The following is an 18,708-nucleotide window of genomic DNA, read 5'->3' as shown; positions in this document are numbered from 1 at the left end:
GCCCGACCCAGCCCGCCCCGCACCACTGTATCTATTTTGACAACCCGCCCCGCACCCGCGACTATTACATACTGGGCATTGTAAGTGCTTGGAAACATCGCCTGTAAACTGGCAACAACAAAGGCTATGATTATGAATATGAACGATAATCAGGTCATTATAACAAGATGATAGGCTACACATTTAAAAAATCTAGAAATACACAGCAAAAACCTACAAAGCAGCGTTTGTAATCTAGGCTAAACATTATAGCCTACGAAATACGTCCGAAATAAAACAAGGATTTGTATAGGAGATTGAGGCGGCTGAAAACGGAGAAGAATATGAAGACAGTCAGTGTTGTTAATTTGCTCCTGGACAGATAAAGATTCCTCAGTTTGGCTAACTTTAGCCTACTTGTAAGCTACTTAGTGTAAATTGACATTTCAAATAGCCTATGACAGTCGAACAAACAAGTTATGCATGTTTGTGCAAAGTAACGTTGTGGAGCCATATGGAGGTGGCTCATTGAATTGAAAAGGTAGGTTAAGGAATTGTTTGGGAAATAATAACGGCTAGTCATTGATGACGTTAGCAATGCATTATCAGAGTTCGTTTCTCTGTCATTATGCTGAGGAAAACAACATTAGCACTTGCCATTGAAAGCTAGCAGCCTGTTGCTGTTCCTGTTGGATCCTGCAGCAAGCTGGCAACGGCGGCTCAGAGGGGAGGGAGAGGCAATAGGCTACGCCGCGCAACAGTATTTTGAAAGTAATTGCAGTGGGCTAGCCTACTCGTTTTGGCCACAATCCTACATACGGTTCCTTTAATATAGGCTATAGGGAATTGCACGCAACATACATGGATTTTAAAATGTAATTTTGTTTTTAATGCTAGCACCCATGGTTTGGTACCCGTGGTCATTTTACCAGGTCTAAGAGTGATTCAGAGGGAACTGAATCCTAATGTGAAAGCAACACATACAACACATACACACGTACATTCCCCAGTAGCCTACTGCTATTTGCATGGGTGTGAATGTTTGATTTTTGTGTCACTTGCTCAAATCTATTTTTAGGCGCATATGTAAGTGACACACTTGAATTATCAGGCTCGGAGTGACATTTCTAGATACTGTGGAAGGACGGAGAGGGCCTGAGGAATATGGGGCTGGTGACAGGGCCGAGGTGTGGAGTGGCAGACATGGGCATACCTGCCGTGGGGCTGATGATGACAGAGGCAGGAGCCATGAGTCTGACGGGCCCACTGCGTCCTCCTGTGTTGACCAACAGCGCCCCTGTCTGGTCATAATACGCCGCTGGCGCTAGCACTGGGTAACCTGAGTGGGTACACACACACACACACACACACAGACACACACAGATACACACAGACACACACAGACACACACAGACACACACAGACACACACAATTATTATTATTTTTTTATATACATACTTACATACATACACATGCTATTGGGCATATATACATACAATATCACCAAAACATACACACAAACACTAACCTGGCACTCCAGCTGCAAGGCCTTGTCCGAACGCGAGAGCAGAATTGACAGCTGCTGCAGCCACCAGCTGCTCAGCCTGCTGCCCCTGTTGTCCCTGGTTGGGAGTCAAAGGTCGCTGCGAGCCACCCGTGCGCATGACCTGCACCACGTCAGGGAGGGGGGGGGGGGGTCAGCACAGATCAGAATAACAGTATGACTTAAGAGGGTGGACATGGCTGAAGAGAGAAGCGCTGGGTGGGCGCCAGTCTTACCTGCTGCTGGTTCTGCTGCGTTTGTCCACCTTGTTGCTGATTGGCGTTGTTGGAGGGGGCAGCTTGCTGCTGGAAGAGGTTCGCTGGATAAACACCCCATGGAACTCCATAGTACTGATGAGGCATGACTGCCGGACCTTAACACGCATGTGCACACACACGCACACACACACACACAAGAGTCCATATAACTAAACCACAAAATACCACCAGAAAATCCAAACGGAGATCAATCTACGTGGACCAAGAGAAAAGGACTTTTCTTATTTTCATTCCGTCTTTTTAATGAGCTTTTCCTGTGTGTGTGTTTAGTTATATAAACAATAGCATTGTTGTTTTGCCCGGCATTGCGGTCACAACTTTCCAGGGGCATGTTCGAGTTCACAAACCATTCAACCCCCCCCTGCTACCCAAGTGGACTGGGCCAAAGTTTTAACAACGTATATGTAACATTACGATTAATATTTCATAGTAACTTGTACCGACTTAATGATTCCTGACAGAAGGTTTATGAGGGTGTGCTTTTAATGTTTCAGTATATATGAGCCACCCAACCAATTTCAAGGGGTTTCCCCTTTGAATTTGATGTCTTCATGCATAATTCAGCTGACATAACTGATTTTCTGGGAAAATATATTTATTTCATAGTGCTTTTCCAACAGAGGAAAATGCTTTTATGTTATGGCCCTTTTCTAACAGCGGCAGAGGTTTTTCTTAAAGAGTTTCATTATTGTTTAACGACGATTGAAACCATCGCAAAAACACTTAAAAGCATGACTTCATTGCAGCCATCAGACGAGCGGTGTCCGTGTATGGTGTGGTTGGGCACCTACCCAGAGTGGCGGCGGCAGCAAGGCCAGCTGTGTAGGGGTCTGTGCCTGGGGGGGCTGCACTGATGATGTAAGGGTTGGGCACAAATGCAGCTGGAGCCAGACCTGCAGAGATGCAGAGAACACCAGTCATGAGCACGTTCACTCACACACACACACACGCACACACACACGCACAGAGAAACAACAGTGGCCATAGTGGGCGAGGTCAAAAGCATAGGCTACTTTATGTAGGATGACAAAAACCAAAAAGCAGTTACTGCGCAGTAGATGTGTCTGAAAGACACTTAAATATTAAAACTGAATTGATTTTGAGACCTGAATAGAGGATAACATTCGTAATGTATCTGAGGTTAATGTGAATTAACTCCTGGGTATTAAAAGCTTTACATCAACTATAGGATATGCATATTCATTAACACACACAAACAAATGATCTGACACCAATACACAAACTCACCGATGTGCTGTTGCTGGGCCGCCAGGGCATACTGCTGCTGTTGGGCGGCTGTGAGCTGTTGGACTGCCAATGCACTGGGCCTCTGAAACAACTGGGGCCAAAGTCAACCTCATTAATACCACCACAGACATCACAAGAAAGTCTCTCATTGTGCTGAGATGTCAGAGCCGTCGGGTACCTGTTGTTGTGAGTTGTAGTCAAAGAGGCCAACTGTGGGGGGAGCGGAGTCCAGGGGGAGAGGACCACCGGCATAATCAAACTGCAGCGTCTCCATAGAAACAGACTCCATGGGGTCTAGGGTCACATTTTGGGGCTCGACGGTCGAAAAGTCGTCCCCTGCTTTGGACATCGCCCCTCCAGACAGATCGGCCCCTCCCAGCTCCACCTCGTTTCCGGCAGGAGGGCAGTTCCCAGGGCGGCTGGCAGGAAAAGCGAGACAATGAGCAGGGATACAGACAGAGGCCAAAACAGGTACCGCTAGATTACACCACTAATCAAAACAGCACTACAAAAAGGACAAGGTCATTACATTTATAATAAAGGTTATAGCAATAATAATAATAATAAAGGTTTAAGAACTACTATTTTGATTGATGTGATTGTTGTGTTTTACAAGCAGATGAGCATGGTGTGAACACATTGCAACGACTACTTGCATTACGATATGCCGTCAGTTACTTCAACACTTTACATTTCCACATTACAATACAGGATTAAAAAAATTGTTGATTACTGTGCTAATAATGATTTAAAGGTCGCTTGCCATGAACACATGAAGAGTGCATAAATGTGTTGAACGTGATTGTATATGATATGTACCTAAAATCTTTGACATCCACATCCAGACCATTTTGACTGGCCAGTCCATTAGGGTTGTCCATGACATCAGGCTCAGCTTCCACAAGTTCCTTTCTGTCCGAATCAAATGCGACTTTTGGCTTTGACTCCACCCTCTTTTCGGAATCATCACCCTCAGAATCATGTGGGCCCTTTATGCGCACAGGAGATAAAAACCTCTTTAGACACAGACAAGAAAAACACTACACACAACAATCACATAGGCATTATGTCTACCTCTCAAATCTCATCTTTCACTGCAAGTTGCATTGCTTGTTTACTTCTAACCATTCAACTACATGAGGTTGAATGGTATAAAATCCAAATGACCAAACCCAAACATAAAAACAGTGATAGTGGGCCCCAGCTGTGGCGCAACTGGCTGGGCACCTGCACCATACGCCAGTGACCCGGGTTCGATTCCCACTCCGTGGTCCTTTCAGAATCCCACCCCTGCTCTCTCTCCCAATCGCTTCCTGTCACTCTCTACTGTCAATGTCATGCCCCCCCAAAAATATGCTTTATTAAAAACGGTGATAGTGTATGCAATAAATTAGAGGTGGAAAAGTGAGCCATCTGTGTTCAGAGCCCTGTGGGGTGTACTACAAACCTCGATTAGTGGGTTAGCGAGGTATGTTGCGCTCAAAGCCAGGGTATGCTGTCATACGAAAGTGGATTTGTTTTAGCGTCGCTGTATCACCATGGTATCTTATGCTCACAACCAAACCTGGTCGGGACCAAGTTATGTGCTAAGTTATAGCTCAAGTCGTGAAAGCCTAGTTTGACAAATTCACCCGTGAGTGAGTCTCGTGATACCACTCAACTCTGATTGCGACTTTCGTATTTATCGATCCAGGTTATCCAAAGAAAGCCTGGTTACATTCAGCGAGATATCGTAGTATACCCCACAGAACATTCAAGGAATTGTGGGGTTCAAGCTTGAAGCTTCAAGCTTTATATGGCGTTCAGAGAGGAAATTCAGGCTCTTGCAAGGCCTCTAGTACACAGTCAACTTATATGGTCAAAACCATGCCTAAAACTCAATTTGGGGTCAAACTAAGGTTGTTTTGACTTTCGTCCTAGTATAAAAACATAACAGATTTACAGAAAGAATGACTGAATGTGTGAGAAAAAGATGAGTTAGAAGTAGAAATGGATGGCAGTTTCTTACAAAAGCTCCTTTACGCAGACATGAGTCCAATTTGTCGGCGGGGGAGGAGCTGAGCACATATTCCACCATGGAGACGCCCAATCCTCCACTCTCACTGCGTGGGGACAGGACTGACCCCGCCTCCCCAACGCCATGGAAACCCTGGACTGACCGGCGCTGGACCATGATTGGTTGAGAAACTGAATGTTCTGAAGGGGAACAGTGCAATATTTAGCGGCAAAACTATACAGAAACAGAGACTACAACAGTAATTAATTTACAACATACACATAAGAAATTTAAATTTCAGTTCACAGCACAACTTAACACTATCTTATGCATTGGATAGGCAACCAGGACACTAACCAATTATCATAGACAAGTGAGGATCACCGAAACAATCAATGGCTGAATTAACATTTTTTTTTCTATACAGGTACTATTGGGGAATATTCTGTTTTTGTATGGAATAGCTGATCTTTTTTTAGAATAAATGGATTATTTTATGTGATCTGTGATTCTCTGATTTTAGAATGCTCCTGGAACCTGGATGATTTTGTGGTATATGTTATTGCCTTTGTCCTGTAATAGGTCATGTGTTATGTGTCTTAGGTCTTACGCCATGTGTGAGTCTTAACCACCAAGGACCATGTTGGAAATAAGTGTTTACAAGTCAAATCAACTAATACAAGCTCTTCAAGTAAAACATGGAGGAACAAAGGCTTCCCAAACATTCACTTTTCTAGTACCATAGCGACATAGTTCACAGGTCTGTGAGTAGTCTTTATGTCTACACTTCAAATGTATTGTCTTTTGATGTCCAGCAAGTACAGAAGGAAATAAGTACTGATGTTCATCACTGACATAAAGAGGCTAAATGGAAATATACATGGCAAGCACATACAGTACTTAAGGCTTGCTGAAACCTATACATACAGGCACAAACAGCCATTGTATAGACTTTCAAAGGCCAAAAGACAATTACACGTAAACTCTCTCATACACACACATAAATAAGCACGCACACGCGCGCAGAAACACACACACACACCTGAAGCCCCCCAAGCGCTGTCCCTCCACTGGTCCAAGAAGATGCCCTTAGGTCCCTCCTTCCCTTCCTCCAGCTCCCAGAACTTCTTTCCTGTCAGGAGCTGCTGCAATGGCAGAGCACAGGTCATTTACCTCACATGCATAGCCTCAGATGTGTGTGTATAATCAGGGGTCAAACACACTTAACACTCTTCCTACAGTCCTTCTCTTACTCACTTCCTCTTTTCACTGTCTTATCTAAATTAAACACCCCAACAGAAATGGTAAAAGACTGCCACAACATGTGGTACTATAGTAGCTATATTTGTATTTGCAGACATAGGGTGCCTCTCATTTGGGCTTTTATACACCCTCCCTTCCTTCCTCGATCCTCGTCCTCACTGTTCTAGATAAAGAATGATGGGGTGGTAACAATGGGATAGTCAATCCAGTGTTAGTTATAGATCAGTGGGAACGCCCCTCGAGGATCGAGCACCGAGGATCGAGGAGAGATGTTGAGAGGCACCCATAGGATCCTAAAAGCACCATTTTACAGACACATGTACCAAGTTCTTCTTCAGAAATATACAATAACTGCTCACCTCACCCATGGACCGTCCCTCCAAAGCTAATGCCTGGAAGTCATGATTCAGCTCATCCATTGATCGAACCTGAAAGATTAAGCAAATCATTCAGGTCACAAACCAGCAAACATATCCAGAGGCACGTGCATGACCGAGTCAAGAATAACAGAGGGAGAAGGGCCACAAGACCACTGCTCTGACACACAGCACTCATCGCAGCACACCACACACTGATAGGTGTTCACTAACGTAAGGTAACCATGTTCCGTACGGTGCCCATGTGACATCATTCTGTACAATTGACACTTAAGCAATAAGCCACTCGAGTCCGTAGTTTACGCTGATTTTAGAACAACTAAGGGGGGGGGGGGGCTTAATTCCATCACAAGTGTCAATTGTACGGAATGGTGTTAGAACTGGGGCACCGTACGGAATATGTCACTGCAGCAGCAAACATCGAAAGCCAGCAGAATGTCCTGATTCCTGTCTGAATCAAGTCGCATGTACATGAAGCCACCCTTATGTACCCTTGTGTACTAGAAAAGAGGCTCTTGCAGGGCGTTTTATCTGATCATACAAACATTGTATGCTTATATAAGAAATTTGAAACTTAATATAATATAGAATAGGAAAAAAAACTCATTAGCATAACAAATATAAAAATATGTATAGGCTAATCACATGTAACTAAGAATGTTTCTCTTAGTCCTCCAAGGAGTCCGCCATGTTGCACCACCATGTTTTAGCAGTAGTCCGGAATGGACAAACCACTAGACTAACACTAGCACTGGGCCTTCTGCATTTTTTATGGCCCTTGAAGGACATATTAGGATTTCCTGCACACTTTGGAAGGGAGGGGCGTTAAGCCGGTTGCAATTCAACCATGCCGCTAGATGCTATCAAATCCCATTTATGGCACCTTTAATGCTTTAACTTGATTTACACTACATGATGGATGATTTTCAATTTGTCTGACCATGTGTTCCTATTCACAGAGACAAGTGAGACGTGTTGTGTTCGAAAGGTGTATTAAAGCCTGCGATCCAAAATGTATCTTGTCAGCATCCATTTACATACATAAATCTGAATAGCACTGTGGAAACCAGGGTAACTAGCCAAACTAACAAACTCGACCCAAAAGCAACAGGGAAAAAGAGAACAGCAACCAGGACACATCCAATATGAGCAGGCAGCAGGAATTTAATCAAAGGCCTTAACCTTGGCCTAGGTATATAGCTATGGTTACTGCAGCCTCAGCATACTGTACATGGACGTGTGGATTAAGGCCAGAACTGTGGAATGGTGTCAGTACTTTTAATGATGAGCAGGACGTGTAAACATTTCCAGTGAGAGGGTTTCTGAAATGTTTCATGGGCAGTTGTGTAAACACATGACATGTATTAATGACTCTGGAATTGTACGCCGAACATTCCATTCTGATCAGTCATAAAGAGCATGTGAACACATCCAAATCATATCCTATTTTTTTCCCACACTGGGATGAGAACATTAACTAAAGTAAGACTTTTGTTGGTGTTAAGGGTCAGTAGCCTGTTCGGGTTACACTGACCATTTAGACTAGATTTAGAGACTAGACTTATCGTTCCCCAATAGAGTAACCAAGCCATGACGTAGCGTTGTCAAGGCAGCAATTTCACTGGATCTAAACAAACCAATCTATCCATAGACGGCCATAGTGGTAGCAGAGACAGTTTATAAAGCGAGACGATTTATGAGGGTAATTTCTGGTTTCATTGTGACGTAGGGTTCGCAACTGCCACTCCCCTTTAGGAGGCAATCGGGAGGTCCGGTGTCAATGTATTTCTATGGGAGAAATAAACATTATCTCAGATTATGACCATTCCCTTAGCCCTACATTCAGCAATGCAAGTAACGAACCCATACTCTACAAGGCACACGTCTTTCTAACATTCCCACATTGAAGTCGTATTTTTCTGTTCGTATTTTTTTGTTCGCGATCTGCCTGTCTCCGCTAATAGCGCAGGCCGCCTGTTCTCAACGGCACACTGCTTCTGCTGCTTCTACACCGTTCTACACTGATTATTTTGTCACTGATCATGCCCCTTTAGGAGGCAGGAAGTGGTGCCATTTCGTTCCATTGAAAAAAAACCTTTATGATTCATCAGTAACTAGACAATCTTTGGTGGTAGCTTTCTTAATCTATTTAAATATATAGTATTATAGTATATAACATCAGTATATTTCTTTACCCTGTAGGAATAACATACTACAACACATTTCCATACCAACACGATTAAATTCGGGACTACAGACTTTCACTTTAGCATGGGTTTCCATAAAAGAGACCAGCATTTAACTTAACAGCCTGCAGTTAAAATCTTTAAGTTGACAGTCTTGGCTTTACATGAGGCAAAAATAATGTCATTCTCAGTCATAGATAAGGCGTGACATATCGACTGGGATTTTGTTTCTTTCTATTACACATGCCAGGGAATCCGTGTTATGTGGCTAAGCTGCTGCCTAGCAGGTAAAACATGTTTAAAAGGCTATATTCTACATTTTAAACCATTTATTAGGTAGAAATGATGGTATATGCCTACATACAATGCTATTGAAGCCACTTCGGAAGTTTGCTTAGATCCAGTGACACTGCCACTGCCAGGTATTCTAATGCCTTACATCAGCAATGACAAAGGAAGTCAAGACAATCTTATTGTACCAAGATAACGGCAGACTACCAATATGCAACAGGTAGTATTTGGTAGAAATAAACTGCAAAGCATCACAGAATCTGTTACGCTGCCTTGGCCATAAAACATAAGGAATCCTAATATTGTAGCATTGTCTAAATATGGTGATTTTCACTATTGTATTCACATCACCATCCTAAATCAATGTTCTTCCAGGGGTGTGTTCAAATTTGAAAGTTTTCAGCAAACTTTTGGCAACACTCACAAACAGTTTCAGAAAGTAGGAGTTGGGGGGAGTCAGTTTACCGTTGGGATGGATGTTTAGCCTACACAAAATCATTCAAATGTATCTGTTCAGAGACAGCATGTTTGGGGTGAGTGTTCGCCTTGGTTCACTAAATCTTAACATACCCAATGTGTCATCCGGACAACTCTGTCATAAAAGGATACAAAGGTCAAAGTGTATTCTCCTCTGGCATGTTTAAGTGTGCTCTATGTGGGTGTGCCATTAGCATGTCCCTAGCAACATTAGCATGAGGTGAAATAGTTGTGCAGAGTTTTCATCTAATATTGTAATGGAACTTGTACATTGGTATAAGCAGAATCTGCATGAGTAAACCACGGTCATGTAGCATATGCTCACTGTGTGTCAGGTTTGGAGTTTGCACTTTGAAAAATGCAAATAAGATGGGTGGATAGCAAAACTCTATATGGAGAGAGGCCAGAGTGACAGTCTCATAGCCTGCTTCCACAAATGTGCCCTGAACATTGCCTGCAATAATTATTCTCTTCGAAACCAAACAGCTTGAAGTAAAGGATTTGTCTCTGCTGAACTTCCTTTTTCCGGTAGCCAGCTTTACCACTCTCAATCAAACCAACAATACATTCTTCAACCAACACACGTTGCCAACACACGTTGCCCACTTAGCTATGAAATCAATTGTAGCTATAAAAATAATGTCTACTGAGCATTCATTTTCACCTTTTCTATATTTGAAATAGTGAAATAAAAACTGTATGGAAGATGTAGTGTCATTGGTCAGTACTAAGAGCAATTTCTGTGCCATTCCATGTCCATGTTACCATGCTTGGATCCTTGCCCAGGACACAGATCTAATCACACTTGGATTGCAAGTTTTAAACTGAAGTTGAAAGGGGGCATACTACTTATACTGTTTCTTTGATCTCATGACAACTTCACAACACTTGACAACAGCATACTTATACTGTTTCTTTGTTCTCATGACAACTTGTAACTTGCAATTCAGACAAGTTTGCAAGTGAGGTCAGTTTAAGGTACAGTCTGCAAAGGTAGTTGATATTTGAGCTCAACAACCAATACAATGACACTCCTCCATTCTATGCTACTGAGTCAATGTGTAGATTGGCTGATATAGTTTGTAGCTCAGTCCAACCCACTTCCTTTTCCCTTTTAGGCGGGGATCACTAGCCAGCAGCAAGCAGCTGGTTTCCTATTGTTCTCTATGGTTCGGCAGCGGACCGGTGACAACGCTGGTGTAACGCTACCGTTAATCAAACTGGGCGTTGAACTTGGTTCAACTTTCAAGCACAACTCTCGGCTCATCAATGTCAGTTTTAGAATATTCAGGTATTTTAACCAATCAGATTCGTCTAAGAGCGCAACAACAAAGACGGTCCAGTTACTAAACCATCTCTAGTAACAACGTTGACCACAGCGTAACTTCGAAACAAGATAGAATGTTTTAGATTATTATTATGGTCGGAGCGTTGCGATGCGCTCGCCGCTTACTAATGTGATCCCCGACTTACAGAACCAGAATTGGAATTCTGCGCTGCATGTTCAACTTCACTTAGCATCTGTAGGTCAATTTAACAAATTTGTGTAGTAAGGCTGTGGCTAGTCTTGTGAGACACCTCCTATAATAACAAGCAAACACCTGGGCACAACCTTGGAGAAACCTACCTTTACACGTGATTCTACACCAATCCATCACCTTGTGAAGGCAGAACTCAAAGCAGCAGCATTGAATCAAATCAGAGAAGAGCTAAGGCGAGGAATGCTACTAACGTTTCAGAGGCAAAGCTAGCATGATGCATATGGCCAAACTCAACAACCAATTTGAAAGTAAGTCCTTCCCATGCGTGTACTTTTGTCACAAATAGCAAAAATTACGCAAGGGCCAATAGTGGCTTATGTAGTTAGAAAAAAATATATTGACGCCGTTCACCACTAAAGGCAAGGGTACACCTAGCTCTGAATGCTGGGTCCAGGAGGCGCATGACAGAAACACACACGGCTAACACAAACTTTGGGGTGGAAACAGACCGGCCACTCACCTGGCTGTCACCATGTATGCTGTCACCAGCGGGCCAGCGCTGTTTGCCGCTGCCGTACCCGGGCTGTTCTCCATGTTGCCGCTGAAAAAAGTAGTCCACCATTGCGTCGTCTTGGGAACGCCCCGCCCCCTGAGAAGGGGGAGGCGGCTGGGGGGCGGGGCCAGCGGCACTCAGCACCACGGGCATGCTGGGTAACGGACTGTCAGAAGGCGGCGGAGTTCTGCAGTGCAGGCTGAAGGAGTCCCAGACAACAGCTTTCCTCTTCAACACACACGCACCACTCATACCACCACCTACAGATAGATAGATAGATAGACAGATAGATTGATAGATAGACATGTCATGAACACCGATAAAAGCTTTCCAGTTTCAAAGACAACCTCACCACCATACCAACACAGCACCCAATAAGCAGGTACAGTAAAACATTCACATGAACTCCAACTCCAATTCCCACTCTCTTCCAATTATCTGGAAGCGGTTCTCAAAACTAGCTTCATCACAGGTGTGTATCAAGGTGAGAGGCCAACCATCAGAAAGTTCAGTAGGGCCACTATGGCTGATAAGGCATGACCCCACATACCAAGCACTGTCTAATCAACAGTAGTACCTCATCTTCTTACATAAGCCCAAGACAACACCAAAGTACCAATATGAACAAACAACAGCCTTTATAAGTGTGTGCATATGTTGATAAATACAGTCTCTGAATTTTAAAAAACACCCGGAAATGGGCCTGAGTGATAGTTCTCAACTTAAGTAATGTTTGTGGGCTACAACACACCACACCTCCCGGAAGTACCCCGCGCCATAACGGCTTTGACAACTTCATCTACACAAAGTTCCCACCTGCTGTCAGCTGAAGAATCGCCTTTTGACATGAACAGCATGAAGGGGAGAGGGGAAAGCTGTCAACCCCGTGGCGCAAAACATGTCTATAGTAGGCAAATGGCCCTTGACAGCTCAAGATGTAAAATCACTGTTGATAGCTGGTGTAAACAATCCTAATGCTAGCTAGCAAGAACTGTGCGTAAATTCCATCTGAATGAATGCAACATACAGTAAAGGGCTGGGCTGCTGTTGTTGCTGCTGCTGCTGTGTTCTTATGTCGGGGACTGAAACATTATCACAATCGCAGATCCGGACTGGAAACACACGGGCCTTTTCCGTGAAGCGCGAGGGTCCCCATTATGAGGAGAACGCGCACGTAGCAACAGCGACATTACTAGCCTGAAAATGTAGGCCGACGATAGAGACATTTCCCCGAAATCCTTGGGGTTGTAGCACGAAGGTGCAAACGCGTGATATTCCACAGGTCTTCATGACGCTAGCACTAACAATAGGACCGAACGTGCGAGGCGTCTGAGCGGAAGATCCATAGAATGCACAGAGAGGGAGGGGAGGGAGGAAAGGGGGCGGCAGTGCCCACAATCATTCAGACCTAAAAGAGTCGTTACAATAAAATCCAACGTACGGACACACACATGAGGATGTTTAAAGTCACTGGACATGCATAGCCCCTTTGTTGGTTGATACTTACAGGTGGAGGCTGCAGATGGTGACGGATTTGCGCGCCGGGTCTCTGAACTTCCCTGTCTTTCACTTCGACAACATGGCGGCGCAGACGAAGCGAGCAGCCGCGCGGCATCCTGGGTACTATGTGAGCAAGCAACCGGGTGGTTCAGTGCGCCAGGATGGGACTGACGCTCAAGTCCTTTGTTGTATAAAGCTCGCAAACTCAGACATGAGTCTTTCATGTGGGTCTCTAACATTCCACATATTTCCTTTAGTTTCAGCCAAATATAGAAGTGCATTACAAATAGTCTCTGGGTAAGAGAAACAGTTCACTTAGGCCTAGTAATTAAAACAGGCCTCCCTATAATGAAATTATCAGTCATCAGATATTTCTACTTAAGTTGCTGCATCCGCACAATTCTGGAAATCCATGTATAGGTGAATAAGCATTCAAGGCTGATTCCACCTGTAGCCTTCAGAACATTTAGATCATTGTAGCATCCTGACAAAACAAAAGATAGAGCCAAAGGCAAGGCAAATCCATTCATATGACACTGGGAGAAGCTTGAAGGTGCGCTGTTTTCATTCTTACAGCGACTTGCAAGGTTGTTTCCGAACAAAAAGGGTCAAAACACTTTTTAAGCTTTGGAGAGTTGTACAATTTGTCATGGGAGAAAACATTTGAATTGATGCAAAGTATTAGCCTAGAAATCTAGACGCCCCTAGCGGCAGCAAATGTAATTTGGCTGGCGGGGCAGTCTAGGCACGATCCATTGAGCCAGGAAGCTGAGAACCCCCAGCACCAGCGATCCAATCACAGGGCTTAACATAATGGTGACTGACATGCGACCAGAAGTTGCGACGGTAACGCATCCTGTTATTTGAAAACAAGAAGATGATTCGCTTAGCGTTATCCTATTGCGTGGAGAGGGAAGGTTACGCATCCTGCTACTTGAAAACAAGAAGATGATTCGTTTAGCGTTATCCTATTGCGGGGAGGGAATTTGAAAGACAACTGTTTATCCCACCCCTCTGATTGAGCCCTGTCTACGGTGAGTGTCCAGACCCTACATCTTGATGTGGGTCTGGCTCGTCAGGCTAGCAAAGTATATTAAGACTGAATTGCAGTGTAATGCGATGCATTATGTTGATTAGTTACTGTCATTAAGATTTGTGTGGAACACAAATGTCCAAATTATGTACAAAATGACCACTCGTCGCAACGACTGTCGCGATGTGCATACAGTATGATGTAGGTTAGCCTAGTTTGTTCATGTTCAGGGATCTTGGGAACTGGTGAGCATGTAGCACAGGGCTGGCATTTCTTTACATGTTAGGGAAGCATGCACTGTTGAGTTTTTAAATCTAGATGAAAAACTGTTTACATGGTAATACTGCACTATAAACAGTAAATGAATGTACTGATTGATTGATCGATTGATTGATTGATTGATTGATTTATTGGTTTTGTTACAGTGCGCATTGTAACTGGCAATGCGCACTGTAACAAAACCAATAAATCAATCAATCAATGCATGAAATTGGTAGATACAACCAAACACACACACACACACACACACACACACACACACACACACACACACACAGAGACACACACGCACACACAGAGACACACACGCACACACACACACACACACACGCACACACACACACACACACACACACACACACACACACACACACACACACACACACACACACACACACACACACACACACACACACAGACTGCATGATGTTACACCCTTGTCAGAAATGTGTTGTGTGCAAACACAAAAGGCATGCACCATGTTTTGGTGGCTGCAATTTGCCTGGGTGTGGAGGAATACTTTCACAAAGGATATTAAATATGATGGACTTTGCAAAAACTGCAAGAGAATATGATGGGCCTTGGCGTTTTCTGTTTGCATTGTGTCAGATGGCATTCATGCCTAGTTTGCCCTCTAGTGTTCAAAGCAAGGTAGTACATTTATTTACGGATGGTCTCACCCAAATCAGTGCCTTTGGACTACTGTACATCAAATATTATCATTAAAAAATGTTCTCATTTCATCGAATTAATGAGACAGCATAGTATTTTTCTTGTCAAACTGATTACCTAAAGGTGATGTACATCTTACGATTATTTCTGGACAGTCAATTACACATTGATAGTTTCACTTGCAGAGACCAAACCTACAGTATGTGGCCTTGGCAGAGGACTGCACTCACTGATAGCCCTTCTAGTTTCATATTTAATGTCATTCTAAGATAAAAACATTATTTCATCATTTGTCATACACAATTACACAAGGTACAATTTGAAGCAAAATCCTTAGTCTTCTGACTTCAGCTATGCAGTGCATTACTGTATATGACAAACTAAAAATAATAAAACAATAAATAATAATAAAAAAAACAAATAGAAGATTACACACGTAAGCAAACATGTCAAATAAATATGTTTATGTGTAAGTTGGTGTGCATGAAAGTGAATTGAGTTATTGGCCCAGGTATTGTCTTAATACAGGATGTGGATAGACTGTGCATTGCTGATGGTCAGTCTCTCAGTACAAGTTCCAGACAGTGGTTTCAGACCCCGATTTTAGCACAGCAATCAGACTATTATTGAGATACTCCTTGGCTTTAGATTGACATGTTCTGATGTAAATTACCTGAAGGGTAAGTGTAGCCTCCTTGTGGCATGCTCTGATGACCTCATTGCCCTCTGCAGGGCTTTATGTTCTTGTTTTGTGATGTTTTTAGGCTGTCCATGTGTGAACACTTCAATATAACTTCCATAGCCGTTGATGACGTACTCTAAAGTTATTGAGGCAAGTGGTTTTTTTATTTATTTATTTATATAGTGCTTTTCTAAGCACTGAGTGCAACCCAAAGCGATTACAGAGACAGAACATAATTAATAAATAGCAAATTATTAAAAAAAAAAAAAAATAGTCCATCAGTGAGATCGACCAAAAACAAGATGCCAGACGGAGCAGCACTCATGAGTCTGTAAGTACAGACATTAAAGGGATAGTTCGAGTTTTAAGACACGAAGTTATATGGGTTCCCTGTCAGCAACGTTGTGCATCAGCACTGACTTACCCCCCGACAGCGTCCTGTGAGCCGAGATCCAGCCGGTTTTTGATGCTGAAGAAAGTAGTCCGGCAAGTTGCTGGGGTCACGAAAGTAAAGTGTTTTTTTTCTCAAAACCATATGGGTTCAAAATAGTGATATATTTGCACCACAAAAACGTTGTCCAGGAAAAATTCAAACCTCGTTATCACTTGGCACTATTTTTCTCGATTCATATCACTGCGCGCTACTGACAGCTGGACAACGTTTTTGTGGTGCAAATATATCACTCTTTTGAACGCATATGGTTTTGAGAAGAAAAACACTTTACTTTCGTGACCCCAGCAACTTGCCGGACTACTTTCTTCAGCATCAAAAACGATCAAAAACCGGCTGGATCTCGGCTCACAGGACACTGTCGGGGGGGTAAGTCAGTGCTGATGCACAACGTTGCTGACAGGGAACCCATATAACTTTGTGTCTTAAAACCCGAACTATCCCTTTAAGAAAGGAACAAACAAATAAACAATAAAAAGCAAAAAAAAGTTAATTTAAGTTAGTCTACATTGAACAGCAGAATGGTGTTCTTGAACAGTCCCAACATTTCGTAGTTCTGTTGAACAGTCCAATCAGGCGTCGCAAGGACCTGGATGGCCAGCAACAGCAACAGCATTGCATCAAATTGCTTCACATAAAAATATATATAACAAGTGTTTTAATGTGTGCAGCAAAATGTTGTAGCAGCTCAGATTTATTTTTGCCAAGGCTGTAGCCAGAGTCAACAATGGGGCTGTCCAAGCATCCCTACATATGAAGTCAAGTCATCTATGAAGTTACACATTTATGAAGTCAAGTCAAGTCAATTTATTTTATAGCACATTTAAGAGCAACAACATTGCACCAAATGGCTTTACATGAAATAAAAACATAAAATAAAATTAAAAAGATATATTAGGCTATGTTGTCTATTATCTTTGTGTGCTGCATGCATGTCTGTGTGTGCAGATGTGAGTGTGCGTACATGTGTTTGTGTACTGTATGTGCGTATGTGCGACATGCTGATAGCTTTGATAGGCCTAAATGAGACACATTTGGAGAGCTAGATTCTACTTGGATATATCATTGAGCTCCTGCTTGTGGTGAATAGCATATGTGATACCAATGACATATTTTAACCATGCAAACTATGTTTATTGGATTTTAATTAGATGCCTCTGGGCATATCTTTGTGGATTTTCTGGATAAACAGGAAATTATATGGTCAGTTCAGACATTTTATCAACCATCTTGTAGTTTTTGTAATTTTGTATGCATTGCAATCAGCAATGACCAGTTTCTTACTTGGATCAGCATGATCAGAGGTTGGATCCAAGTTCTGATCCATGTGGGTGGACTGTGCCTTTCTATTACCTGATTTCTGATAAATAATAATAATATACAATGAAGTCACTCAAACATGAAAAAAAGGGTAACCGTCTAAGGTTTAAATAAAACAGTAATTGTAGTAGGTTATGTCAATTAAAGATATTTTACCTTCAGACTGATATCAAAAAAGGCCTTGATTTTGGAGATTTTTGGTAGGAACCGAAGTGTCCGCTTCTTGATCTTCTCTTCCTTTGAGTTTGGCGTATCAGTGAACTCACGTGTTAGAGATGTGACCAGACACTTCTCAAAGCACGGATCCTCTGACATTATTGCCTTCAGGAGAATCTCCTTGCCGCCAAACTCGTGCAGGAGATCATTGTAAATGGCTCTGAACACTTTCCGGATTTTCACATCATGTGGACATTTTTTCTTACTTTTTGCAATGCCCAAGGCAGAATCAATTTCTGTGATTATCCTGCCAATTAGCACTCTAGATATGTCCAGCATATCATCAGTGAGTGACTCTTGATCCTTCAACTTGGAAAGTAGTCTAACGACTAATATAGAGACCAAGTTGGTGAAATCATCGGAGGTGGAATCCATCGGGCTCATTGAAGTCTGTGTTGGATCACCTGAAGAAGGTCTGCTAAAAAGACGCACACTATCAGGTGTTGGCTGCTGGTCTGTCTGCTCCTCTAATTCCCCTGTTGTTTGCAGAGTCGGGGCTAGCAGGTTCATCACATTCCTTGCCATAACTGTGGGAAGATCTTGTAATGTGCTCTGCAGTATTTGTGGAGGAGAGCTTGAGGCACCTTGGGGTACTATTTCAGACAAAGGATGTAGAAAACAGGGGCAAGATGCAGAGGACAAAGCATGTTGGAAAACTCCTCCAACATCCATTTTCCAAGGTGATGGAATGTTGAAGCATGGAAGGAGAAAATGCTTCACTGTCTCCTCAGCATACATCTGAACAAACTGTCTGATGATATCTTTTTGGGGGAATTTGCCACTCGGTCCCATGTTCAAAAGAAGTGAATCAGAGACAGACTTTGTGGCCTTTGTGGCCTTTTGTTGGTCCTTGATATAAAGATGGTGGATCAGACTACTAAG

General features: G+C 42.9%; 2 protein-coding genes across 6 annotated transcripts in view; both read right to left on the bottom strand.

The window, feature by feature from the left end:
• The window catches only part of pum1 (pumilio RNA-binding family member 1), a 24,910-nt gene extending 11,623 nt beyond the window's left edge, over positions 1–13,287 (bottom strand). Inside the window, exons 1-12 of one of the 5 annotated variants that reach the window (XM_062528917.1) lie at positions 13,181–13,287; positions 11,641–11,933; positions 6,668–6,736; positions 6,088–6,190; positions 5,058–5,245; positions 3,869–4,038; positions 3,228–3,468; positions 3,050–3,140; positions 2,593–2,694; positions 1,760–1,896; positions 1,509–1,647; positions 1,193–1,318 (exon numbers count right to left, since the gene is read on the bottom strand). In XM_062528917.1, the coding sequence (XP_062384901.1) occupies positions 1,193–1,318; positions 1,509–1,647; positions 1,760–1,896; positions 2,593–2,694; positions 3,050–3,140; positions 3,228–3,468; positions 3,869–4,038; positions 5,058–5,245; positions 6,088–6,190; positions 6,668–6,736; positions 11,641–11,925 (1,651 nt within the window). In that variant the 5' untranslated portion in view covers positions 11,926–11,933; positions 13,181–13,287. Of the gene's footprint in view, positions 1–1,192; positions 1,319–1,508; positions 1,648–1,759; positions 1,897–2,592; positions 2,695–3,049; positions 3,141–3,227; positions 3,469–3,868; positions 4,039–5,057; positions 5,246–6,087; positions 6,191–6,667; positions 6,737–11,640; positions 11,934–12,489; positions 12,554–12,700; positions 12,998–13,180 lie in introns of those variants that run through there. The other 4 variants (XM_062528921.1, XM_062528919.1, XM_062528916.1 and 1 more) reach the window with 4 other exon arrangements.
• Positions 12,496–18,708, bottom strand: LOC134073149 (uncharacterized). Its single transcript, XM_062530134.1, has 4 exons — positions 17,767–18,708; positions 17,575–17,650; positions 12,701–12,755; positions 12,496–12,511 (listed from the first exon to the last, which is right to left on the bottom strand). The coding sequence occupies exons 1-4, from the start codon at positions 18,616–18,618 to the stop codon at positions 12,496–12,498; spliced, it is 999 nt and encodes a 332-aa protein (XP_062386118.1). The 5' UTR covers positions 18,619–18,708.

Source organism: Sardina pilchardus, chromosome 24, assembly GCF_963854185.1.
Source record: "Sardina pilchardus chromosome 24, fSarPil1.1, whole genome shotgun sequence".
Taxonomy (NCBI): domain Eukaryota; kingdom Metazoa; phylum Chordata; class Actinopteri; order Clupeiformes; family Clupeidae; genus Sardina; species Sardina pilchardus.
Note: the sequence above shows the minus strand (reverse complement) of the source record. Positions and strands in the feature narration are given on the sequence as shown.